The 25399-nt window shown below is 59.7% G+C and overlaps 1 protein-coding gene across 5 annotated transcripts in view; it reads left to right on the forward strand.

Annotated features, from left to right (window-relative positions):
• Nucleotides 1-24666, forward strand: part of NOL4L (nucleolar protein 4 like) — a 129042-nt gene extending 104376 nt beyond the window's left edge. For 3 of the 5 annotated variants that reach the window (XM_027078605.1, XM_027078607.1, XM_027078608.1), the window contains 6 exons: nt 11627-11895; nt 14263-14448; nt 14528-14719; nt 14923-15045; nt 15484-15685; nt 20053-24662. In XM_027078605.1, coding sequence (XP_026934406.1) covers nt 11627-11895; nt 14263-14448; nt 14528-14719; nt 14923-15045; nt 15484-15685; nt 20053-20273 — 1193 coding nt within the window. In that variant the 3' untranslated portion in view covers nt 20274-24662. Of the gene's footprint in view, nt 1-11626; nt 11896-14262; nt 14449-14527; nt 14720-14922; nt 15046-15483; nt 15686-20052 lie in introns of all 5 variants that reach the window. The other 2 variants (XR_003427165.1, XM_027078606.1) reach the window with 2 other exon arrangements.
• Nucleotides 24667-25399: the final 733 nt, after the last annotated feature.

Genomic DNA, 25399 nt, shown 5'->3' on the forward strand with positions numbered 1-25399 from the left:
ATCAAGCCCTGTGGCCTGGGAGGCTGTTAACCCCTCACCCCTTCAAGGAACCTGCAGGAGAGGGACAGGCACACAGAACGTGGGACCCCCGCCAGGTTGTAAGCGTTCTGAGGGCAGGAGATGTGTCTTTGAAGAAACGTATCTTATTTTTTACCTTATTTCACAAGTATTACATTCATTGTAGAAAACAGAAAAAAAACAGGAGCCAAAAAAAAAAAAATGACAAAGTTACCAATGTTACCAGTGCTGTTTTTCTTAGTCTTTTCTGTGTATATAATCGAAGTCGTTTCCTTTAAAAAAAAAAAAAAAAGGTGGGGGGGAGGGATCGTGTAGTGTTGGACCCACGTTTTTTCCCACATGGTGTCTCGTCTCTCCCCATCGCTGATACGGCATTTTTAAAGGTTGTCTGGTCACCCCAGTGACTGGAGGTCCCATTCCTGAGCCCACTGTTTGCTCAGCTCTGCGCTGGTGGCAGGTTGGCTGCGACCCTGTGAGCTCAGAGCTGTGACTAGGCCTGACGTGCAGAGGGAGAGGGAGAGGTAACGTGCCCGGACTCCAAGTGGCCACAAGGGTGTCTCTGACTCCAGAGCCTATGTTTGGGCCACTCATGGGGAAGGACATCCCAGCCCCCACTTTTCTGTCGTCACAAACAGTGCGGCACGGAGCAGCCTCGGGGCCGAGTGTCCTCTTCTGGGCTTTATCCCCAGTCCTCAGCTCAGAGCAGGTGCCCAGCAAACGGCTCTGGAGAAGCTGGTGGCAGAGACGGGGGACCAGCGGAAGCCTCTCGGAGGAGGCTGCGTTGTGATGTCGAAGGCAGGTGTTCGACAGCCTGGGAAGCTTGGGCAGAACGTCAGGAGGAGGCTGGGAAGGGAGGGAGATGCTGCATGCCAGGGTTGGGGATTTCCTGGGTCACATGTCTCCAGAAGCTCCTTGTGGCCCCAAGCTTCAGCTAGGAGAGAGGGCCCAGGCCAGGCAAGAGGCTGGCACGCAGGGGATCCGGGAGGAAGGAGAGAGGTGAAGCCGCCTCTGTGGGCCCAGGGTCTCTCCCGGACACGGCCCCCTGCCGGCAGCCCCTGGCACCTTGCCGTGGCTCTCCCGAGCAGGTCCTGGCCTGCCCTGGTCCTGCAGTGGGGTCTTAAGCAAGTTGTTCACCTCTGATCCCTGGCTGCTGTCTGGAGCGTGGCCTGAGTGACTGCAGCCATTAATCCTGGTGTGTCTCAGGAGCCCTTTGTGAGGAGACCAAGGCTTCCTGCCTCCTGACTCTTGCTGCCCTTGGGTGTGGCGCTCCACTACCCAGACACGCAAACTGGGCAGCAGCAGGGGCGGTCACCTGGGGAGCAGGTGTGTGACTTGCTTGCCCAGGGCTCGGTATTTACAGCAGTGCCGCCTCCCCTGTCCTCACCCACCTGGGCCGGTCTCCACGGAGGGTGGGTCTGCAGGGGGAGTGTGCCCTAACCCCAGCCACGGTGAGCCAGCCCAGGCTAGATTCTGCCTCTGCGGCCTGTCTGCTCTGTGGCCTGGGGCCAGTCCCTCCCCGTCACTGGATGGCGGGGTGAGGACTGGACAGTGTGTGGACAGGGAAGGCTGGTGACCGGAGAGGGGATCGTTTCCTCTCAGGTGGCCAGGCAGCTGCAGGAGCCTCTGCTGAAGAGCTGGAGGCTGGGGTCCGTGGCCGACTGGCACTCACAGGCTGAGGGGGCTGTAGGTGGGTCAGGAGTCCGCCTCACTTTACCCCATCCACCCGACCCTTCACTGCCCCATGCGGTCCAGTCCTGTCTCCTCATCCATCCAGGTCTTTCTTGATCCCTTCTGCCCACTGCGCCCTGTGGGGTTCTGACCACGGCTTTCTTTACAAGCTCGCGGCTTGGGCACCCACAGCTTGCTCTAGCATCTCCTGAGTTCCTGTCCCACTCACCACCCATGTGCCAGGGCCTGTTGGGGGACCTTACATCTCCCAGGATCCTGCTCTCTAATCTGCAAACCCCAGACCCGTCCCAGGCTCCCTCACTGATGGGCAGCCCCACGGGCAGCTGCAAGTTAGCTCTTCTGTCCAAGGAGAAGGCGCCCGGGCAGCAGCTTAGCTCCTGTGTGCTGGCCACTGTGCCGGGCACTGAGGATGCCACGGGAGTGTTCCCGGCCGGGGATGGAAGCTGCTTGTGCAAGGGGAGAGCCAAGAGGCTGTACTGCGAGCGGGGTTGGGGCCAGGCCAGGCAGGCTCGGAGACGATCGCCCGCATTACCCCTGAGCCTCGGCCACTTCTCGTGTTCTGTGTGCATGGTACCCACCCTCCCACGGGCCCACCCCTGCGGTTGGAGCAGCTGTCTCCCCAGCCGGGGCCCCAAGGCTTCACAGCCTGCTGCAGCCTGCTCACTGTGGACCCAGCCCTCGTTGTTGGGCATCCTCCCTGGTCACTGTCACATGTGGGGGGGACTGTGGCCCCTTCACAGTGGCCTCCCTGGGATGGCTTCCTGCAGTGGGCCTTTAAACTGAGCCTCCTCTCCCCACTCCTGATCTTGGTCCTGACTCCACCTTTCTCAGGTGAGACTGGAAGCTGTGTCTGGGCCTTATTTTCTGGCTACAGGTCACATACTTCCTTCTTCTAGAGCAGTAGCTATTTGCTCCTATTCAAGGCTCCGAACATCCACACCGGATGGAGAGAGGCAGTGGCGGCGGTGGCCTCCTGCCCCCGCCCCCCAACCCCAGAACTAGGGCCCAAGCCCTTCCGGGGATTGGCCGTGGGCCACCCTGCCAGGCCCGGGTCACAGGAAAGTGTCCATCATCAGCTGGGCTGCAGGCGGCACAGACAATGCTGGGCTGTCCTGGCCTCCTGCCGCTGCGGGGTAAGGGAGGCTGGGAGACAGCACCGAGAGATCCCTTTATCCCCGGAGCAGGCCAGGCCTGCACAGCCCTGGCCTTGTGCAGGCTGCCAGGGTCTTAGGCCCTCACAGGCCCCCAGACGCCTGGTGGGGGCATAGGGCAGGACACGCTCCAGGGCCCTAGAGGTAAAGTTCACCTGCTGAGAAAGGGAGAGGGAGATCCCCCCCGACACCTGGAAGATTCGCCTAGGCCTGCTGAGCCATCGGGGTGTCAGAGCCCTGCTCCCCCCTGCCCCCCTCCCCAGCCCAGGACACGTGGAAACCCAGCTGCCTCTTGCCCCTCTGTGGAGGCAGGCCTGCTGTGCTGGAGAGGAGGCCGGGGGAGGGGTGTGTCGGAGAGGCTTCGCCACCGGAGCCTGTCCACAGGCCACGTTCCCAGGAACCAGGAAGTGACCGGGGCCACGCTGGCTTGATCACTCTGACCTAAGGGCTGGGATGCACCGAACCCAGACGGGCTTCCTAGCCGTCTGGCAGAAGGCCTGCCAGGCCCTCAGAAGCCACACACACAAGCACACAGGCTCTGGGGCTAGGGCCCTGCCCCATGAATCATTCACACATGCTTGCCCGAAGCGGCTCTTTTTGCTCATTTGTTTTGGGGTTGGGTTGAGGGGGTGCAGGGGACATCTCAGCTAGAGAGTTGCACACTGAATTAGCATTGAGGGCTCACTGCCTGTGTTTGGCCTTGAGGGTGGGGCCAGGGAGACTGTCGGGCCTGGGAAGACAAAGACCCAGGCAGTCCATATTGGGAGTGTCTTCCCCCGGGGCACATTGGGCCAGGATATGTTGGGGAGGGCCGGCAGAAAGTGGGACAGTGGCAGGGGTGGGGGCTGTCCCATAGTACAGATGGGCAAATCGAGGCCAAGAGAGGAAAGAGCATGAGGGGTGGGTGCTTCGGGGAATCAGGCAGCACTGGGGCTCATCGGTGCTCTTCCATTCACACTGTGTGACAGCCGATGACCTCCCTCTGGGATCCTCTGGTTCCTTCCTGACGTCTGTTCCGGGGGGTGGTTGTGCAAATCAGGCACGATGAGTCTGCCTGGCGCCTGCCACATACTTGGTGTCCACCCCCACCGAAGGCGGCGCCTGCCCCCAGTGCCCCGCCACCACCCCTGCTCAGGCCACCTGCCCCAAGACCCCAACTCTCATCTGCAACTTGGACACCTCTCTAGGGGCTGAGACCCCAGGGTCCCTGCACTGAGCAAAATGATTTCAGTTTTAGAGGGAAATCACAAAAATCTGGGTCTGTGCTAACATGGGAGGCACAGACCGCTATGGAAAAGGGCTCGTGCAAATTGAGGTGCACCGTGTAAAATACACACTGAGTTTCAAAGGCTTTGTATGAAAAAAGGATGTGAGGCATCTCAGATTTAACACGGAATTAATTATTAGTTGAAATGATCATATTTTGGATATATTGGGTTAAATAAAGTAGTTTATTAAAATTCATTCCACTTGTTTTTTGTTTTTTACGTTTTTTAACGTGGCTGCTAGAAAAGTGACAATTCCGTAGGTGGCTCGCGTTACGTTTCTGTTGGACAGCGCCGCTCTGGACTCTGAGGGCCTCGGGTGTTGATGCCACCTTCAGGAACGAGTCATAAAAGTGCAGGAAGGTGGATGCTGTGGAGTAGAGGTGCTGGGGGTGTTGGGGGCAGGAGTGGAGCTGGGATGGGGAGCAGGGGCCGGGCCAGGCCTTGGGAGCCACAGGGATGGAGCGGGGTAGCGCTCAGGAGGGGCAGCTAGGCGGGCAGCGGGGTCCAAAGGCAGACTGTGGGGCAGATGCCCGGCGTGGCCCCACCGCCCAGGATGGTGGGGTCCCAGGGACGCCGCCTCACCCAACTCCTCGGTGTCCCCCGTTTGACCCCAGGGCCCTCTTCCGGGAGGAAGAGCCGGGTAAGCCTGCCAGGAGCCGGGTGCTCCTGGGAACTAGGCATCATGTCAACACAGCCTGGCCACTGGCCTTTGTCAGAGCGGAGGCCAGCCCTGGCGAGGCGCGCACCCCAAATTCAGAGCAGAGTCAGGGCCCCCGGACTGCAGCCCGAAGCCACGTGGCAGGGGGGAGGCGGGGCTGGCTCTTCCACATCCTGGGGGCCGCCGGGCCGCGGTGGGGCTGCGGCTCCAGCGCTCTCCCCTCCCCGCCTCCTCCGGGCTGTGTCCTGTGTGTGTGAATTATCGACGCCCCCTCCTCTCCCCTGCCTGGAAGCCCGCCAGGAGGGGGCGCTTCCTGCGGCAGCCCAGCCGCACCTCTGGCCACAGCGGGCAGCCTGCGGTGGGCACTCTGGGCTGGTGGGGCCCGGCCTGTGGTCCCAGGGCCGGTGGACCTTCGCGCTCTTGCCCAGCCCTCCTCGGGAGCCTGTGAGGGTCGCCCCTGGGAGAGGGCGCCACCGGCTGTGGCCCCAGAGCCTGGTGTGGCGATTGGCGGCTCGCACAGAGCCGGGCTTGTGCGGACTGCGGGGTGCTGGCGCCCACATAAGGGCATTGTTTGCCGAGGTAAAAGGGGTTTTTGTCTCCTTCTGGAGACTGGACAGAAGGAGGAACAATTTCCCCCATTCATCACTAATTCCCCCATTTGAATAGCAGCGCATTGCCCCACGTTACATAGATGGGCACGCAGTCCTCCCCTGCCCATAGGCATTCCGGGCACAGGTGGTGGGCCCTGTGTCCTGCCCAGACCGGGGAGCTGCCCTTCGCCGGAGCCAGGGAGGCCTGGTTTTGTGGAAATGCTCGGGAGGGGTGCATTCCCGCCGCTTCCCTGTGGCCCCGCACTGCACTTGTCCCTGTCACTGCAGTCACAGGCTGGGGGCCGTCCTGTCCTGCTGGCGTTGTTCGGGGCTCCGGCTGGCCGGCCGTGGGCGGGGTGCCCACCCTGGAGGGGCCTCCTGGCACGGCTGCACAGATAAGGACCAGGTGGAGACAAGAGGGTCACTTGCAGCTCCGTGTCCCGTGCCTGGAGGCCTGCACCCCCGGCAGGCCCAACTCCTGCACTCCGTGTACTGGGCCCTTGGTGCCCATGGGGCCAGCTGGGTTCTTTCACAGGGTCATAAAGTGTCAGAGCCCAAGAGGGCGTCAGCGGCAACTCCCTAGACTGCAGATAAGAGGAGCCAGGGAGGCAGGCTGTGCCCAAGGTCGGGAGACGGCGAGGCCGCGCACCTGCTCCCCCGGCCCTGCTCCTCGGGCATGGGTTTGCGGGCGTGACTCCCTTAAATCGCATTTTTTTGGAGAGGGTCGGGAGGAGGAAAGAACTAGGAATGGATCAGAGCCCAGCGTGCCCCAGCCTGGGATGTTGATGTTTCTCCCTCTTTCTTCTTTGCCCACACGGTGACAGGCAGGTCTCTGGGCCAGGGCTGTGCCGGGCGCTGGGGGAGGGCGGGCCCTGCAGCCAGCCCCTCCTGGGGTTGGGGTGGCCCACAGTGAGGAGAGGGCCAGTGGAGGCTGCATTCCCTCGGGCGCTCCCGGGGGCAGGACCGTGGATTACTCAGAGACCAAACCAGGCACACGTGATGCAACCTGCCTCCGGCCAGCTTCAGCGGTTGAGGAAATCATTGGCTCCGGTAGCCAGAAAGTCCAGGGCCTCCTTTGGCTTTGGGCACGGATTTCGGGGGGATTCGTCTGTGCCAGCTTGTCAGCCCTGCCTTCCGGGCGAGGGCCTCCCTGCTGAGTGGGCTCAGCGGCCCCTGTGGTGAGGGGAGGGTACTTCTCCCCCGTTGTTTCTGCAAAAGCCCCTGGACTGACTTTCATGGGTCGAGCTTGGTCACATGCCCATCGGGGATCGCTGTGATGGGCTGTGCTGACTGGCCGGGCCTGGGACACATGCTCACCCTGGAAGACTCGGGGTGCCCTCACCAGAGGAAGGGGTGTGGTTTCTGGAGAGGCAGGAACGATCCGGGGCAGCTTACCGGGGCGCTGGGCACAGACCATAGGCGTAATATGTGAGAAGGTGATAAACACTCTGAAAAAAACGGGTAAAGGGGTCAGTGTGTCAGAGTGGGGGCAGGGAGGTCTTACTGGGAAGGTGACCTTTCAGCAAAGCCCTGGAGGGAAGGGAACTCGGAGTGTCCCGAGAAGAGGGAACAAGGGCAGAGGCCAGGGCACACAGCCAGAGCGGGTGACAGCGGGGGTGGGGGGCTGCCAGCAGGGCCCAGTGGGCCTGGGGAGAGTTTGGCTTCAACTTGGGGGTTTGAACTCAGTCCGTGGACTGGGGCCGGGTCATCACCACTGCTTCGGGGGCCTCTGGACAGATGCAGCCGCTGCCTCGGGGCCTCTGGACAGACGCAGCTGCTTTTCTTCTCCTCAGCAGCCCTCTGCCCTGCTTTGGTCAGGGGGCTTCAGCCCTTGCCCCAGGGCTTTCTCAGCATTTTCCTTGGAGGCTTCTCCCAGAAAGCCTGCCCTGCCTCCCACCTGCCTAGCAGCCACCCTAGCTCCACCCTCCCTGGGGTGAGACCCGCAGCGGGTGGTCCAGAACCGGGGCCTCGATGGCCGCTGCAGTCAGAGGGGGCTTCCCAGAGGAGGAAGGGGTTGCAGGGGGAGGTGGGGGGACAGGAGGGGCGAGAAACTCCAAGGCTCTCTCCAGAGCCCAGCGTCCTCTAGAACCTTATGTTTGGTTTTTTGCTCCCTAGAGCATGAGCTCCAGGACAGTGACCACCCCCATCTTTTCACCTCAGTGTCCCCAGTGCCCCACACAGGCCTGACACCCAGTAAGTGTTCGAGAAAGGAAGGGACGAGGGCAGGAACAGCATCTTCCCGGCCCTGTCCGTCTCCCACCTCCCTTTACCGTGCCCACCTCAGATTTGGCACCGAGCTGGGCTCCACGGGGCCCCCGGAAGCCCACAGTCCAGCCTGGAAAAGCCACGCTCGGGAAGCACGTGCGTTACAAAGTGAGAAGGCCTGGGCGGGGGCAGGGAATCGGGGTGCTTTGTGCCGGGTGCTGTCTACTGACATGGCACCCACTTTGAAAGGAGGTGAAGGGGTGTCTTCAAGGATACACAGCCCCGCTGCATTCTGCCTAAAGCCCATGGCCTCCCTCGTCGGCTGGAAGTGGACCCCAGGTTGCAGGCAGCCCATGAGCAGGTTAAGGGCGGCATGTTGGGGGCGGGGGGAGGCACTTGTGACTCACCTATGCCCCAGAGGAGGGCTCTGTGTGTGTCACTGGGTCTCCCTGACCCCAGATGCAGAGTGGAGGCGCGAGAGGCTTGGCCCGTGGATACATGCGGCGGCAGCAAATGGAGCTTGTAAACTGGAGCCCGCTGGCCTACTCAAGGACTTTTGCTTTGTTTTGTTTTGTTTTGGGGGAATTTTTTGTGGTGAAAAATTTTGTAAAACATAAAATTTGCCATTTAACCATTTTTAAGCGTACAGCGCGGCAGCGGTACATTGACGATGTTGTGCAACCAGCACACGTTATTTCCAAAACAGAGTTTTCATTACTCTAAACAGAAACTCTGTAACCATTAAGCAATAACTCCCCATTCCGCCCTCCCCCAGTCCCTGGTGTCCCCTCATATACTTTCAGCCCCTCTGAACATGACTGTTCTAGATATTGCATGTAAGTGTCCTCATTCAGTATCCGTCCTGTTGCTTCTGACTTATTTCACTTAGCGTAACGTTTCCACAGTTCATCCGTGTTACAGCATGTATCAGAGTTTCATTACTTTTTATGGCTAAATAGTATTTCATTGCATAGATAGACCACGTTTTGTTTGTCCGTGTGTCCAGTAAGGTTTTTCAAAATGTGAACAATGTAAGTCAGTCACCAGTATTTAAAAATCTGGACATTTACATAATGGTGCATATTTCCAGTTTCTTCTAAAAACTTGGAATGCACAGCTACAGGGGGTCAGGGCTCCTGGCCTCATGGGTCTCATCTGCCCAGCCACTTCCCCTATCAGACTCAGGCGGCATCTGCCTACTCGGAGGGGCCGTGCCACCATTGGAGCCAGTGCTTGAGGTGCACAGCCCTGGGGTGAGGGTGTTGGCAGCTCAAGAGTCTGGGCCAGCACCCTGGGCTCCTGAGCTGGAGGGCCCTGGGAACACACACACACGCACACGCGCGCACACACACGCACCCGTGCGCACACACACCCACGCGCGTGTGTCCTCACAGCACCCGAGCCTCCTTCACGCTCATGCCTGGAGATGCACAGGGCAAGAGGGTCCATCCTCCCTGGAGGGAATCTGGCCAGGAGGCAGGCAGTCAGGGTGCCACCTCTGGGCCCGTTCCTGGTGTGATGCTGCAGGAGGCCGTCGGCCTGACGCCCGTGCTGAGCGTAGTGACAGTTGGCTCTCTCTGTGCTTGGTGTGGTGCCCATTGACCCTCCTAGCAACCCCTCCTTCCAGAGGAGGAAGACAAGGCCCTCTGAGGTCAAGCAAGTGGCCTTTTGGGGGTGGTGCCAGGATGTGAAGTCACACCTGCAAGGTGAGCTAAGAATGGGCACCGGCCAGAGCTCAGAGGAGCTCAGACGTTGGCCAGGATGGGTGTCAATCCTTGCCCTTCAGCTCCTTGACCCTGGCAGAGACTTCTGAATCCCGGGTGCTGGGGCTTCTCTGGCAACGGGCCCAGCCCTGGTGGGGAGGTAGGCAGCTCTCAGGACTGACCCTGAGCCGCTGAAGGAGGCATGAAGTATCCCTCGGAAGGATGGGTACCAGGCTGGGCTCGGAGCTCTGAGTACCTCCTTCCTAGGGACAGCGGAGGAAGGAGGCCTGCTCTGAGAAGGTAGCGTTGAGCCAGGTCTTGAAGGTGGACTGACATTTACTGAGCTGGAAGCAACGTGGCAGGCAGGCAGCAGAGCCCAAGCAGAGGCCTGGAGGTGTGAGGCTTCAGAAGTGGCCCAGGATAGTGGGACCTGGGCTGGGGGAGGCTGCAGAGATCGTGGGACCAAGAACACACCCGGCACTCTTGCCGACTCTTCTTGGGCAGGCTGTGGGGAGCAGGAAGGTTAGGGAACAGGGGAGTGATCATTAGACTGGTGCTGGGAAAGGGTGGGGTGACCGAGGGGAGCTGGGGTGCTGAAGGGGGAGGTCGGCCAAGGAGGCTGGATGGGGTGGGGGTGGGTTGGATGTGGTTTGGCAAGTTGGTGGCCCATTCACTCTCTGTGTGTTTCAGTAATGTGCGTCTGTCCCCCCAGGAGGGCTGGCATCTGGGTCATAGTCACTACTTTGTTTCTCAGCCTGGGACAGAGCCAGCACGCAGTAGGTGCTCAGTAAATACTACTCACTCTACAAATGTCTAGGTTGGTCGCTGGAGACACTGCCAGAAGAAAACCAGACCCATCTGTGATTGAGGAGGAGGGGATGGGCAGTGAGGTTCCAGACGTAGCAGGGCGGCTAGCCTGGGGACTGTGGGATGTAGCTGAGCAAGGCGTGGGGGATCTTTGGGGTGGCTTTGTGTAGAGCCTGGAGCTGCCCTGCAGGAGGATGGAGAGAGCAGTGACTGCCCAGAGGAAGAGGGGCAGGAGGGGCATCCTGGCCCAGGGGACCTGCGGCAGCCGAGGGGGAGGGGTGCCATGGCGCGAAGGCCTTTCCCATCCCCCTCTGCCCTGGGCCCTGGCTGCTTGATGGGCAGCCCGGCCCCGCCCCTGGGCAGCCGGGAGGCCAGTGATTGGTTGGCGAGCTAGAGCCGCTTGGTCACCATGGGGACGCTCGGAGGTGCGCGTGCCCAGTGCCCAGCACCAGGAACTAAATCTTCATAATCTGCCGGCTGGGAGGGTGGGGGTGGGGTCGTGCGCGACCCTGGCCTGGGGGAGGGGGTGGCCTGGGAGGCGGTCAGGGCTCACAGTGGCCGCCCCTCCCCCACCCACTGGTTACAGGTGCAGAGCCGCTTGGGCACCTGGGCGCCACCAGGAACCACGCGGTACTCACCTGACAGTGACCCCGGGAGCTTGAGCGTAGCTTGGGCCTCTGCCTTCTCAGCTGATCAAGCAGGAGGCTGGGGCAGGGTGGGGAAAAGGGGCCTGGAATTTATCTGAAGTGTCTAACCCCCTAGTTAAAAGTTTGTCCTCCTAGGTCCCCCAGCAATGCCGCGCTGTCTGCAGCAGGGGGCGCCCTCCACAGGGCTTTGTTGGGCTGTCACTTCAGGAAAGCAGGGATGGCCCAGGAGGTGCCAGGGATGCACCCGCAGCCCTGGCTCTGGGTGTTCAGTGCCACGTGGCCGTGCACCAAGGGCAGATCTCTGTCTGCACAGGCTTGGCCTGGGCGTTTTTGCTGGAGGGAGTGACTAAGGGGCAGGGGTGTCACAGTGGAGCCAACCTTCCTCAGGCAGAGGATGGAGAAATTCGAGGGTCTGCTGTGGGGAAGGGGTCCTGTGGGGAGAGGGTGTAAAGGGGCAAGGCAGTGGTGATCTGGAGGAAGAGTGGGGCACTGGCCAGGCCCCATGCAGCCCCTGGCATGTCCGAGGACCTCTGGACCTGCGGCAGGCAGGTCACACTTGAGGCTGCAGCCACTCACTCCCTGGCCCCCGAAGCTGGATAAGGCTTTTGTGGGGTGGAGGGCAGGAGGCATGCTCCATGGCCACTCCGCCCTGATGGCCCCAGTTTCTGGCAGAGGGACCCTGCCCCCACCTCAGGCTGGGGCAAGGCCAGCCTCTTGGCGCCCCCAGCGGGGACAGCAGCGCTCACTCGCCTCCTGCCCAGGGATGCTCGCGAGGACAGCACAGGGCAAGTACCCCCTGTGGCTGCCGTGGCCACGTACCTGGGGGGAGGGGCGTCTTAGGGGCCAGCGGGTGCTGCGGTGGAGCCTCACACCCAGGCCTCTCGTTTCAGACGACTCCTCCTCCGAGAGCGGCAGCGGCAATGGCTCCTCCACCCTGAACCCGTCCACCTCGAGCAGCACACAGGGAGACCCCGCCTTCCCCGAGATGAATGGCAACGGCACCGTGGCCCCCGTGGACTTCACCGCCACCGCCGAGGATCAGCCCATCAACCTGTGCGACAAGCTCCCGCAGGGCTCAGCGCTCGGCACGCCCTCCTACCCCTCCGACGCCGATGGACTGCGGAGCCGCGTCAAGTACGGGGTGAAGACCACCCCCGAGGTGTGTGGGGCTGCGGGCTGCTGGCCCGCCGGAGCTGGGGGCCTCTGCCGCGCCCGTACACGGCAGGGCTGTGTGGGGCTGACGTGAAATCACGCGTACCGGGGTTGTGATACCAAGTCAGGGTGGTAGCCGTGGCTGCTCTGCTCTCGTTGTCCTGGGGAGGCTCTGGAACGGGAGACCGCTCAGTTGACCTCGAGCAAGGCCCTCACTTCTCTCAGCCTCCACCCCCATCTGTGAAGTGGGGTTGTTGGCCTCTGCCTTGGTGGACGTGGTGGGTGACGTGTGGCCTGGCCCCCTCTGCCTCCAAAACAGTCTGCTGTGAGGAACAGCAGCAAGTGGGCTGCATTCAGCACAGAGGCCCAAGGCCTCACGTTTTCTCGCTACTCTGCATGCCTGTCCCCATTCTACAGATGGTGCAGAAAAAAGGTGAGGCCTTTGTTTGTGGCCCCAGGGATGTGGATGTGTGAAACTCAATAGACCAGGCTAATGGGGGGCGGACAGGTGCCCCACCGTTTGGCGCTCCCCTACCCCTCCCCTGTTGCTTCCGAAAGCCATCTCCGGGCCACGGAGGTCTTCTGCAGCAGTGCAGTGCGGCACCGGGGGCGGGAGCTCTCCCGGGGGGTGTTTTCTTCTGCCCAGGCTAGGGGGGCCAGAGGTGCCTTCTCAGAGCCCTACACTCCTGGGCTGCAGCTACGGGCCCCTGCACAGGTTCCTTCCCCTCCCAGGGCCTGTTTTCTCTTCTGCAGAGGGTGTGGGGTGGGTGCCAGTGCTGGCTTCCAATGACGTGTCTCGTGGGAAGGTTCTGTACAAATGAACGGTGTTCAGTCGTCGCTGTGTGTCTGAGCCCAGGCTGAGGGACAGGTACTGGCCAAAGCACTGTCTTCCCTTCTTTGACTGGGTCCCAGGGGCAGGCACAGCTGCTGCCTCAGCAGGCAGAGAGCCAGAGGGGCTGAGTTTGCCACCGTGGCCTCAGGCCACATGTGTGGACCACGGAAGTGAGACGGGAACACGAGTGCCACCGATAGTTCTTCTGTCTCCTCTGACGCTGGCAGAGGATTGGCCAAAGAGCACCTGGGAATGTGACTTGCCCAAGGCGCCTTTGACCCTCCGTCGCGAGTCTGACACTGCCCAGTGGGAGGCCAGAGAACCTGGGTGTCCTTTCCCCTTCTGAGTCTATGTGTGGATCAAGAGATGGGCACGAGGCCAGGGACCCTGGGAGGGCTGACCCCGGTGGGTGTGGTCGCATGGAGGCTGGTGGTGGCAGCTACCGTGGGACAGGGCACCAATCAGTGTCTGTCTTTATACATTTGTCAGCAAGAGCTGTATGCCGTCTGGGCCACTATGTGGCCACGTTGCAGGGTGTGATCCGCGGCTGTTTGTTTCCTGGGCCTGACTGCCTACTAGATGCCCACCTCCTTGAGGGCAGGGACTGTGTCTCCAGGACACTGCTAGTCAGGGTACCACTGAGTGAAGTCAGGACTGGACAAAGCCGCAAACTTTCTAAAAGGCAAATGACAGTGGTCCTCGGGGAGCCTTCCCAGAGTACGTGCAGCAGGGGGCAGGAGACCGGATGGGAACTGAGCAGTAAAGGATGAAGAGGATGGAAAAAGCAGAGAGGAGAGTGGGGAAGTGCATTCCCAGGAGAGCTGGGGAAGGGTCTTGCTCCAAGAGGGGCTCAGGGGGTGGGTCCCTTCTCTACTGCAGGACAAGGGGCTGTGCCTGGTTCCCAGTGGGCTGTGCCTGGTTCCCTCTCCCCTTTCTACACACGCTCTGCATCAGGGCTCACGGTGACTTCCAGGGGTGGCGGCAGACAGGAGCAGCCCAGCCTGGGAGCTGCGGGGATGCCCTTTTGCCTGATGGGCCTGTCTCTTTGGCTGGTTCTTTCCCAGCCCATCTGTTCCTCATCCCCGACAGACAGCACACTCACTGCTTTTGTGACAGCTCGGTTGTCAACTCAAGGTTGCAGCCCCTTGGAGACCAGGGAGGGAAACCCCAAAGCCAGAACAGATCTTGGCACAAGCAGGAGAGGCTGGCTGGTGGCGGGAAGGAGCCCTTTCTGTGTTTGCCTTTCCCTTGTGCGATGAGGCACAGCCTGGCGTGGGCACTGCTGCCGAGTAAACCACTACCCCCTCCACTGAACTCCTCCGGGGCGCCAGGCCTCTGCATGTGTGGTTGTGGGCAGTCCCTCCTACGCCGCCCAGGGAGGGGCGGCAGCATCGCTGTCCCCGTGTCACAGGGGAAAGGAGCAGGAGAGTGACTTGCTCAGGGCCTTGCAGCGTGGCTCACATGGCATCTGGGTGTGCTCGCCGCGCCTGCCCGCACACTCACCGCGGCCTGACCTTCTGCCCCCCCCCCGCCCTCTCTCAGTCCCCCCCCTACAGCTCAGGGAGCTATGACTCCATCAAAACCGAGGTCAGTGGCTGCCCTGAGGACCTGACGGTGGGCCGGGCCCCCACAGCAGATGACGACGACGATGACCACGACGACCATGAGGACAATGACAAGATGAATGACTCCGAGGGCATGGACCCTGAGCGCCTCAAGGCCTTCAACGTGAGCGCCCGCCCGGGATGGCTGGCTGGGGCGGGGGCTCAGCCAGGCCAGCCCTTCCCACAGCCTGTGTCTCCTGCAGATGTTTGTGCGTCTCTTTGTGGACGAGAACCTGGACCGCATGGTGCCCATCTCCAAGCAGCCCAAGGAGAAGATCCAGGCCATCATCGAGTCCTGCAGCCGGCAGTTCCCTGAGTTCCAGGAGCGGGCCCGCAAGCGCATCCGCACGTACCTCAAGTCCTGCCGGCGCATGAAGAAGAACGGCATGGAGATGGTGAGCCCCAGGCCTACCAGTCCCAGGCTCCCCGCACCCTCCCGGCCTCCTGGGCGCTTTTCCCACAGCCCTCCCAATACCCCTGGAAGCAGGCATTGTGGCCCCTCGTTCACAGAGGAGCCCAAAGCCCAGTGCCACCCTGCCCACCTCTAGGGCAGGGTCCCTGTGCCCTAACACTGGCTCCATCCCCATTCCGCCTGCAGACCAGACCCACACCTCCCCACCTGACCTCGGCCATGGCAGAAAACATCCTGGCAGCTGCCTGTGAGAGCGAGACGAGAAAAGCAGCCAAAAGGATGCGCCTGGAGATCTACCCGTCCTCTCAGGTGCCTGCTCGCCGCCAGCCACTGGGAGGGTGTCCTCAGCCATGCCGCAGATACTGCCACGGCCCCCGGGTGCAGAGGGAGCAGGGAGGGCGTCCTCAGATGGGAGATGGAGATGCTGGGGGGAGGGGGGCGGCGGGGGGAAGTCAGAGGAGCCCAGACACAGAGGCCTTGTGGACCTAGGAAGGGAGTCTGGACTTCATCCCGAACCCTGAGAGTGTCTTCAGCCGGGCAGGAACAGATGAAATCTGCCCTGAAGATAGATGAGCACATGGGGGGTTGGGGGAGGCCCTGGGCAAGGCAGCCAGGGGGAGAGGCAGAGTCCTGCAGGTCCCGCGCCGGGTCCCGGCAAATCTGGGGCCACCACCCACCCCCGTCCAGGGACCGTGGTCAGGGCTTGCTGCCCCTGTGGTTCCCCAGCGCCTCCCTCCCGCTCTGCAGGACGAGCCCATAGCCCTGGACAAGCAGCACTCCCGGGACTCCGCAGCCATCCCCCACTCCACCTACTCACTGCCAGCCTCCTCCTACTCCCAGGACCCTGTGTACGTCAACGGTGGCCTGAACTACAGTTACCGTGGTTACGGGGCCTTGGGCAGCAACCTGCAGCCCCCTGCCTCCCTCCAAACAGGAAATCACAGTAATGGTGAGTGTGGGACACCAGGCTCTGCGGCTCCCTGACCAGCTGCCTTGGGAAGGGGGCGGGGCAGGCGAGGAAGCAGCAGAGGCGGCCGGGAAAGTGACTCCTTCTTGGCACAGGGACCCTCCCCATCTCATCACCTTAGCCAGTCCTTAGCTCGGAAGGCAAGGTTAACAGGAACAGCGTTCCACTCCTTTCTTGCCTCCCCGGAGGCTTGCTGGGCCTCTCCCTGGTCCCCTGCCGCTGCCCCACACCCCCTCCACGGGCCACTGTGTGCAGTCCCAGCCAAGGCCCCGTCTCACCCAAAATGACCAAGTCTCAGTGAGACAGTCGCTGGCCCAGCTCTTGCAGAGTTGATGGCAGAGCCAGGATTTGGTCCCAGGCAGGTCACCTCCCTCTCCAGGCCACCGCTTAGGACCTCACTTGTGAGATGAAGGTTCTTCTTTTTAAAAGCATTTCTTAGTTTTTAAAAAAAATTTATTTATTTTATTTATTTTTGGCTGCATTGGGTCTTCTTTGCTGTGCGCGGGCTTTCACTAGTTGTGGCGAGTGGGAGCTACTCTTTGTTGCGGTACGGTGCGCGGGCTTTTCGTTGCAGTGGCTTCTCTTCTTGCGGAGCACGGGCTCTAGGCGCGCGGGCTTCAGTAGTTGTGGCACACGGGCTTAGTTGCTCTGTGACATGTGGGATCTTCCCGGACCAGGGCTCGAACCCGTGTCCCCTGCATTGGCAGGCAGATTCTTAACCGCTGTGCCACCAGGGAAGCCCCGAGATGAAGGTTCTTTCACCTAGGAGCAGGGTCCCAGCCCTTTCTGCTGCACTGTGGGGCCCCATCTAGGTCACCTGGGGCAGTGGTTAGCCGTCTGTCCCCCCACTCTAACCCCAGGAGCTGGTGATCCCCTAGGTGCCCCCTGTAACTCTGCCCAGGTGACTCTGATGCAGACGGAACACAGGCCAATATTGGAGAAACAGTCCCCAAAAGATACAAACCTCCCAATGGAGCTAGGTGCCGCCCTGAGTGCGGACCTCAGGCCCTGTCACACTGAGGCCTGGGTGGCCGGTGCGGCAGGGGAAGAGCGGGTTCCCCCGGTGAAGGGCAGCCTGGCGGCCTCCGGGAGCTGGCGGGGTCAGGTAGGGGTGATCCCAGGGCCTCTTGAGCCAGGTATCTGGGTTTAGTTCTGTGTGCAGCGGGAGCCACAGATAGGCTTTAACCGAAGGAGGCTATGAATGTGCTGTCTGCCCTTGTGGTGAGATTTTAGTGGGGAGGACAGGAGGCAGAAGCAGTGTGCTTCGGGGGTCGTTCAGAGGCGAGAGGAGAGGCTGGGGGTGACAGCAAGTTGCCGCTTGACGAGTAGGTTAGAGGAAGGTGCCGCCCGCAGGCCAGGGAATTCTGGTTCTAGGTCTTGGCTGAGAATTCCTCTCAGGCCCTTGTCCTTGGCCACGGGAGACCCCTTACTGTTCCTGGGCAGCGATGGAGGCGGCTGGTCCCTACCCATGGCAGAAAGCCCAGACACCCTCGCTCACCTTGCCCCCCACCACCGGCAAGTACGTGCGGGTCCCTGGAAGATTCCTGCCTGGGCTTAACTTCTCATCCTTTCCTAATGCCTCTTAACCTAAAATAAGAGGCTGCCTGGCCCTAATCCCTGAGGCTGAGGCCAGAGTGGCCAGCTGCAGCAGGGGTGAAATGGCTGTCCCAGGCGGGCTGCTTTCCTTCCAGGAAGGAGCCTATCTGACAGCCCTGCTGAGTGGGGACCCTGGTAGAGCGGGTCTGGAGACAGGTGCGGGGCAGGAAGTTAGAGCCCCCCCTGTTGCGCACGGGGAGAGTCCTTCCCAGGGGGCAGGCGATGGTGATAGGCCCCCACCTGGTACCACACAGCAGGGCCTGTCTCGGGCCGCAGCTGCCAGGGCTGCTCCGGCCTCTCTTGAGGGCCAGGCCTGCCGCCCTCCCGCCCTGTTCACACTTGCCAGAGAGGCTTCAAGAAAGGCCACTAGCTCTGCCCCTGTACCTCGGTCTCCCTGGTTCCTTAGAGGTGGGTGGTGAGGTCACGGAGGCCGAGATCTGCTCGCTGACCTCCTGCCTGGGGCAGTGGCGTCCTGTGAGCACTGGGTTTGGGTCCAGCAGTTGGAAGAACACCACGGGCAGTCCCAGTCCCAGTACCTTCCCAGCAGCAGCCCTTAAACGAGGGTTCAGTCCATTTGGCACCTTGGTTGGGCAGTCGTGTTGGTAGCTCAGAGCTCCTCACTTACGTCGTGGGTGGATCCAGGTCAGCCCGGATAGACTCAGGCTCTGCCTGTCTTACCTGGGGTGCTGGGCAACTCGCACCCGCTCTGGCCCCTCTAGCAACCACCTGGCCACCTGAGTGTCTGCCTGTAACCAGAGCCCTGGGGGAAGAGACGGAAGGCCTTCTCTGAGCATGGGAGTGAAGAGGACAAGGCTTGGGGGCGGAGGGAGGAAAGAGAGGAAGCCCAGGGCCGGCTCACACCCATGTGGCAGGCGGCTCCGGCCTTCCTCTGCCATTACAGCCAGTGTCTGGAGGGGACCAAACCCTGCCGCAGCCGGGAGCCAGCGCAGGCACCCCTGCCTGCTCCCAGACTATCCCAGCAGCACCCACGTGGGGGTCAGCCGCCTGCTTGGCTGCAGTTCCCAGCAGTTCCCAGCCCCAGTCCTTCCTCCTGTGTTTCATTTTAACGGACTTCCCTCGACCCTCAGTTCCAAGGATGTTCCTTAGCAGGCCAGTTCCCAGGACCTCCTGCTCGACGTCCCTGTTCTCTGATTAGAGAAGAAATAACCCCACGTGACAGACTGTCCCATCTAGATTCCAACTTCCTTCCCCAGCTTCCTTTTAGCAGTAGCCGAGTTTCCATAATTTCTCCCAAGATGTTACTTCTGGTCTATATGTCTCCAGTGACAAGGGCTTGTCCATCTCTGTAGCAGCATAAAAACTATAGGGAGTTCCCCGGTGGCCTAGTGGTTAGGATTCTGGGCTCTCACTGCTGTGGCCCGGGTTCAGCGCCTGGTCAGGGAACTGAGATCCTGCAAGACTCATGGTGCGGCCAAAAAAAAAAAAAGTTGCTGCCACTGTAGGTGCAATAAGGATTCAAACTGGCTGGTAACTGAGAACCGCCTCACACACCCTTGTGCGATGATCTCTGCTTATGCTGGGCAGGGCACAGAAGGCCCCCCAAGCAAGCTTCCGCCCCCACACCGCCAGATCCTCTCCTTTGGCGGTTTTCTTGCTGAACACCTCGAAAGAATGCTCAGATTCCGGGAGCTTCTGTGTCTCCTGGAAGCCCTTTCCCAGTGGGCCTCCGTAGGCCGAGCCGCACCGAGGGGTTCACCGGCGTGGCTCGGCCCAGCACAGGCTCCTTGTGCTGTAGCTGAGGGCCGGGGCCCAGGGAAGTTAGGAATCACCCACGGCGGGGTCCGGGCTCGCTGACTGCAGAGCCACAGCGCACCCCATAGAGCCGTTTGGGAAAGGTGGAGAGGAGACCAGGCCTGGTGGCCCCAGCACACGCCCCCAGTGTGTTTCGGTAAGACTGCAGGCTCCCTCTTTGTTGCCACCGTTCAAGGGCAAAGGGGAGGTGATTTCTCCAGAGGGCCCCTCTGGGTCCTGTCTGACCTTCCGACCTTCACACACCCACCCCACGCTCTCCCGTCCCACCAGCATTAATCTTCCACCTCGCTTGGGCACAAGAGAACTTCTCGAAGGCAAGGGGCTTCGAGGTGCTGCAGCCCATCGGGAGGAGGCTCAGCCCCCAGCGCCTCCCTCCACCTGCCCCTCCAGCCGCTCCCGGCAGGGCGCGCTCCATCTGGCTGCTCCAGCCCCGGCCTCTTTCCCAGGCCCAAGCAGGGCAGCCCAGGGCAGCCAGCCTCTTTCTTGCTCTTCCCCGGCGGCAGCGGTTGAGAAACCCCTTCCTTGTCTCACGAGGCGCACACATGGGTGCTCCTTTTCCTGGCCTTCTGGGGCTCCAACTCTGGACTCCGTCCAGGGCTTTCCGCACCCTGTCCCCCTCGGGGGCGTCGGACCCCCACCTACCGGCAGTGTCTTAGCCGCCCCCTCCCCCGCCAGCTCGAGGCCGCCTCCTCCCCCGGAGCCCAGAGCCCGGAGCGCGGAGGCCCGCCTGACAGTCCTCAGAGAGCAGCCGAGGTGCGATGAGTGCCAGGGAGCTGGGCTCAGAGCGCTGCCCGGCCCGAGGCCAAAGCCTCCCCCCGACCCCAACGCAGGATCACCCTCGGGCTTAACAGAGAAGCCCACGTCTTGTCTGCAGGCCCCCTTCTAAGCACTGGGGTACAACCGTGGAGACAGACGAGGGCCTTGGGCCCCCACGATAGGGGAAAGGGTGCCCCTCCTCACCCTGGCTCCCCTCCTCACAGGGCCCACGGACCTCAGCATGAAAGGCGGGGCCTCCAACACCTCCACCACGCCCACGCCCACGCCCTCCAGCAACAGCACCAGCCGGACCATGCCCACCGCCCAGCTCAGCCCCACCGAGATCAGTGCCGTGCGGCAGCTCATCGCCGGCTACCGGGAGTCCGCCGCCTTCCTGCTGCGCTCAGCAGATGAACTGGAAAACCTCATTTTACAGCAGAACTGACCCAGCAGCACGTGGAGTGCACTACCCTAGGGAAGGAGGCTCTCCCAGCCCCGGACCGGCTTACCGCCTCACCAGTTGGTACCTTTTGTTTTTTGAAAGAGGTGGATGCAGAAGAGCTGTTTCTAGCCACACTCCAAGCGCCTGAGACTCTGGGCACAAGGACACTTTTTTTTGGAATCTCACCACACGGGTGCTCTGACCTGCTTGGAAGAGGCCAACGGGGCAGCTTTGGAAGGGCTGGGGCTCCCCCTGACAAGGCGCTGGGGCCGCAGCTCTATTTAGAATCATCTTCGTGGACCCTGATGTTAGAATCCCACCCCCAGATAATTACCTTTCAAGTCTTAGGTGAGCAGAATTGCATATTTATTGAGAAAAACAAAGTGGACCCTTTCTTCCTCTCCCCTTAGTAATTTATTTTTCTGAAAATGGATTCTTTTGTGTTTGTACAGATTGCCAGTCTGTGTCTGTCTGATCAGAAGGATGTATCCCTGTGACCTAACATTCCATATCACTACACTGGCGCGGGCTGGGGGCCGGCAGGGCTGGGGGCAGCGGGGGCGCCGGGCTGGCTGTCCCTCTGAGCGCCCAGCCCCGCCAAGCAGGAGGACCTCACCCACACCCACTACAGAGCAAAGACAAACAAAAGCGGCTCCCCCTCCCCCATCCCACAGACGCCCCAGTCACACGGTCACCCGTATTCTACCTCACACTCCAGCGTGGGCTTTTCCAGGATGTGCCCTGAGCCTGTTCTGAACGGCTGTCTCCCACCTCCCCCACCCAGTGTGTCTGCCTGGGAGGTAAGTCCAGAGGGGAGGCCAGGAGCTGGATGGAGCCCAGGGAGGAGCCCCTGGCCCCAGCGCTTGACAGGACAGAGTGCTGGGGCACAGGCAGCCGGTCAGCTGGGCCCTTGCCCTCACCCTGCCCCCAGGGAGCCAGGTCTGAACACTTCTCCGCACAGGCCCTGGCCCCTCGGACAGGGCCCCCGACCCCACCCCCCTCATTGCTGCAGGGTGCGCCCCTGGCTGTCAGGAAAGGTGGACCGCAGCTCCTGTCCCCTGCCCCCGTGGCTGGAGTAAAGGGGCCATCAGCAGAAGTGGAGAAGCCACCTGGGTTCTCCTAGGACCAGCCCTTCTGCAGGGGCCAGTCCTGGAAGAAACCCATAATCCCTGGAGTGTGAAAAAGGGCAAAAAGAAAAGGCTGGCCTGGTTTCCTTCCTCCCCGATAGGCACTTCCTCTTGCTCAGTGCAATACCTACCAGTGCTGCTAAAACCAGGGACTTGCCCAGACCTCGCAAGGCCGCGGGGCCTCTCCATGCGACACCCCGCAGCCACGGCAGCAGCCCTCTGCTGCCTGCCCCTGCCCGGAGCTGGCAGAAGCCCTCTGTTGCCTTTCCGCCCTCAGAGCAAAGAGGTCCCGTGGGAGCCAGGGCCGAGGGGACCCTAGGGTCGAGAGCCACTCGACCCCAAAGCAGGCACCCCCCCCCTTCCCAAACCAGCTTTTCTGCAGCCAACTGCCTCCTGGCACTGGCAGACCACCCTCAGGAGGGGTGGTGAGGGGGCCCCAGCGTGGATGCCTCCCCCTCCTCGGATCCGCGACTGAGCTACGGGCCCCCGATCCAGAAAGTCTGAAGGGCAGGGGGTCCTGCCCCCTGCTTGCTTCCAGCCCCGAGAGGTTGAGGGTGGCCTTTGCTCTCCCAAGTGGCCTCCAGCACCCCATGCAGCCACACCACCTCTGCCTTCCATCTGACCAGTCCCCAGGCTCCAGCCAGGGCCGGGACGCCGAGACCCGCCGTCAGCACAGCACAAGCTCCAGTGCCCGAGGCCGCTCCCACCCCCCCAGCGTCCACACGTCCCGCCCCCATCTGCTCAGTACTACTCGCGGACGTTTGAATTTGTGTAAATATTTATTTTTGTGTGTGAACAATACTACAAAAAGTAATCAGTAGATCTTTTGCAAAATGTTACCCCAGGCAATTTGTGAAAATCTTAATGTTGAAAACTGGCACAGACAATCGCCGCCTTAGAATTCTCGACATCAACTGCTTCACATGTCATTTCTCCTCCCGGAGGCAGTACCCAAGCCAGGCACAAACGGTTAGCTTTTCTGAACGCACAGGAGTGAGAAAGACTGGGGAAGGGGCTTCCGCCACCACCCGCACAAGGGATTAGATCTGAAGCTCAGTATAAGCTCCAGTGTGAAGTCGTGTTTTTCTGAGTCAAGCTTGTCCTAACTAACTGACCACCTTCAGCGGCCTTAGCACCGCGTTAATAAGAGTGTAGGTTCAGTGTGCTTCAAAGAGAAAGGAAGCAAATGATGATAGTGGTCAAGGTCCACTGGGGCTCCCAGAGCCCCTCCAGGACAGTGGATCCCGTCACGTTGACCCCACCTCTTGGGTGGGCTCCTTCCTAGTGAAGCCCTCGTGACGGCCGAATCAGGAGCAAGTTACTGTGTGGAAACAGGATTCCATTAGCTAGTTCAGTCAGGGAACTTGTTCAGTTTTGCTTTTGTTTTAAAAGATGCAGCGTCAACCCCATCCCTCTCGTCCTGACTTGGAGAAGCACCAAGGAGCTGGCTCTGCTGAACCCAGCTCGCTGCTGTCCCCGCCCACCCCAGGGACTGCTTCTCCTCAAGGGGGCGTCCAAAGCCCTGCCCCACAGCCAGTGCTTACGGAGGGCCTCAGGGCACCAATTGATCATTCGGGATCCTACTTTTAAGAGGTAATGCAAGAATAGAATGTATCAGTTCCAGAGTCTTTGCAGGGGGCTAACTAATCCCACAAGGTTGGAATCAGAGGAGAAATGGGAACTTGGTCTTAGGGGTGGGTCATCGGGTAGACCAGTGAGAGTACAACCCATCTAAAACTCATTTTGCCATCACCACTCAGTTTATACCCAAGGACAGTGTTGAGGGGGAGGGGGACCGGCAGGGGGTTGGACAGTTTTAGAAGATTTCAAACCAACAGGTGGAACCCAGCCATCCCTATTCCCAAGGGCCACTTACGACTCCAGGGGTGGTTATAGGATTAATTACCAGTTCATATTCAAAATGCTGCTTTGAACTCAGAGGGTTGATACTTTTAATTTGTAATTTTTTGTAAAACTTTTTACAAGATAGTAAAGTATTTCACCAGAATACCAGTTTCAATCCGTCCATGGTCTGATTTTTATATAATTTAGTGGTGCTTTAGAAACTTTGTTTTTGTTGTTTATGAGCTAAACAGCTCAGTCCTTTTTCGCCTGTATCTACCTAAGACCAATGTGAACCTTTGTATTTTTGCTCCTAATTTTGGACTCAGTGAAAGTGTACTGTTTACATGTACAGATGCCCCGGTCCCTGTGTGTCCTGCAAGACTCGCTCCTGAGGAGGAAGGTGCACCTCAAAGCTCATCTGCTTAGCAAAGCCACAAAACAAAAACCTCTCACTTTTTACCTATGTTTCCACCTAAAAACAAAAACAAAAAACCTACACCACACAGAACTCAGATTTGCTGAAAAATACTTTTCTAAGCTCAGAAAAATCTCCATGCGGCAGATGGCCCATATGCCTGTGTCATATGGTCCATTTAGGAGCAGGGCTCAGAAGGGAGACTTCCTACCGGCTGCAGGTGGGACACTGACTGCGTGGACTCATGAAAAGTGAAAGTAGGACTTGGCTGCAGAGCCGGGGGTGGATATAGCTCTTCTCCTGACAGCCTGGGAATGGGAAGGTCACGTTGACTCATGGGAGCTTCAGGGTCAAGCCACCCAAGATTTAGGGACAACCCGAGAGGTTTCCAATCCCCTGGCATAATGTAGACACGTTGGGGAAGAGCGCAAGTTCCTTACCTGAGATGAGTTTTAAGACTTACCAATGCAGATGGTATGAGCATTTCTTCAGGGTCCCCTGGAGGCAGCTCATTCATGAGGCATCACCTCTGGGGAGGGGCAGGGGGCCCCGGACAGTAAGCAGATGGCACGAACTTTTAAAGATGACTCTTTATTACTTAATCAATGGCTTCACCTCTAAATTATATTTTTACAGATATGCACCTATGCAACTTAACGTGGCTCTTCTAAGCAGGTGAGGACTTCCTCCTCAATGCTCTATAAAAATTATTTGTGTTCTATATAGTGAGTTTTTCCAGTAAATGTGGCTTAATATTTTAATTCTTAGAATGTGTCTTCTCTATGTGATGCAACTAAATTCTGTTTTGTTTGTGGAATGACTAGCACAGGCCAACTCCCTCTCCCCTCACTTAACAAAAGACCAATGAGCTGTTAATCGAGCTGTTATCTCCATGGTATTACTTGCTAAATGCACTGATTTCATAAGTATGTGGAATCCTTTTTCTTTTGAATCTGTATATCATATATAAGACTGAATCTACTTAATAAACACTGAATAACAAACTGAATGCTTTATTTCCACTGTGTCCTCTCAACAGCAGCACTGCCAGCCAGTTCTGTTCCCTCCAACTCTAGTTTGGCACTGAGACACCATTCTACCAGTAGATTCCACCTTTTTTTTTTTTTTTATTTATATACTTAACTATTTTTGGCTGCGTTGGGTCTTTGTTGCTGCCCACGGGCTTTCTCTGGTTGCAGCGAGCGGGGGCTACTCTTCGATGTGGTACACAGGCTTCTCACTGTGGTGGCTTCTCTTGTCACGGAGCACAGGCTCTAGGCACGCGGGCTTCAGTAGTTGTGGCTCGTGGGCTCCAGAGCACAGGCTCAGTAGTCGTGGCGCATGGGCTTAGTTGCTCTGTGGCATGTGGGATCTTCCTGGACCAGGGATCGAACCCCGTGTCTCCTGCATTGGCAGGCAGATTCTTAACCACTGCGCCACCAGGGAAGTCCCAGATTCCACCTTTTCCTAGCCAATAAGCTAGCACACAGAAGGTCCTTAGTAGATTTTCTTGAACACATGAACTTGTCACTTTTTTTGGCGCCTCACCCTTCAGAAAGGGAAGGAAATGGACCTTTCCTGGTTCTCGTCAGGTGCTCAGCACAGGCACACATCATTTTGAAATCTCACCGTTGCCTTCCCAGGGAGGTGCTCTGGCCCCGCTTGCAGATGAGAAAGAGGGCACGCCGGGTGCACACCTCGCCTGGATTCAGCCAGCGCCCAAGCAAGGTCTTAAATGCAGC

Source organism: Aethalodelphis obliquidens, unplaced genomic scaffold (genome assembly GCF_003676395.1).
Source record: "Aethalodelphis obliquidens isolate GAN/ISIS:26980383/991018 unplaced genomic scaffold, ASM367639v1 scaffold42, whole genome shotgun sequence".
Classification (NCBI taxonomy): Eukaryota; Metazoa; Chordata; class Mammalia; order Artiodactyla; family Delphinidae; genus Aethalodelphis; species Aethalodelphis obliquidens.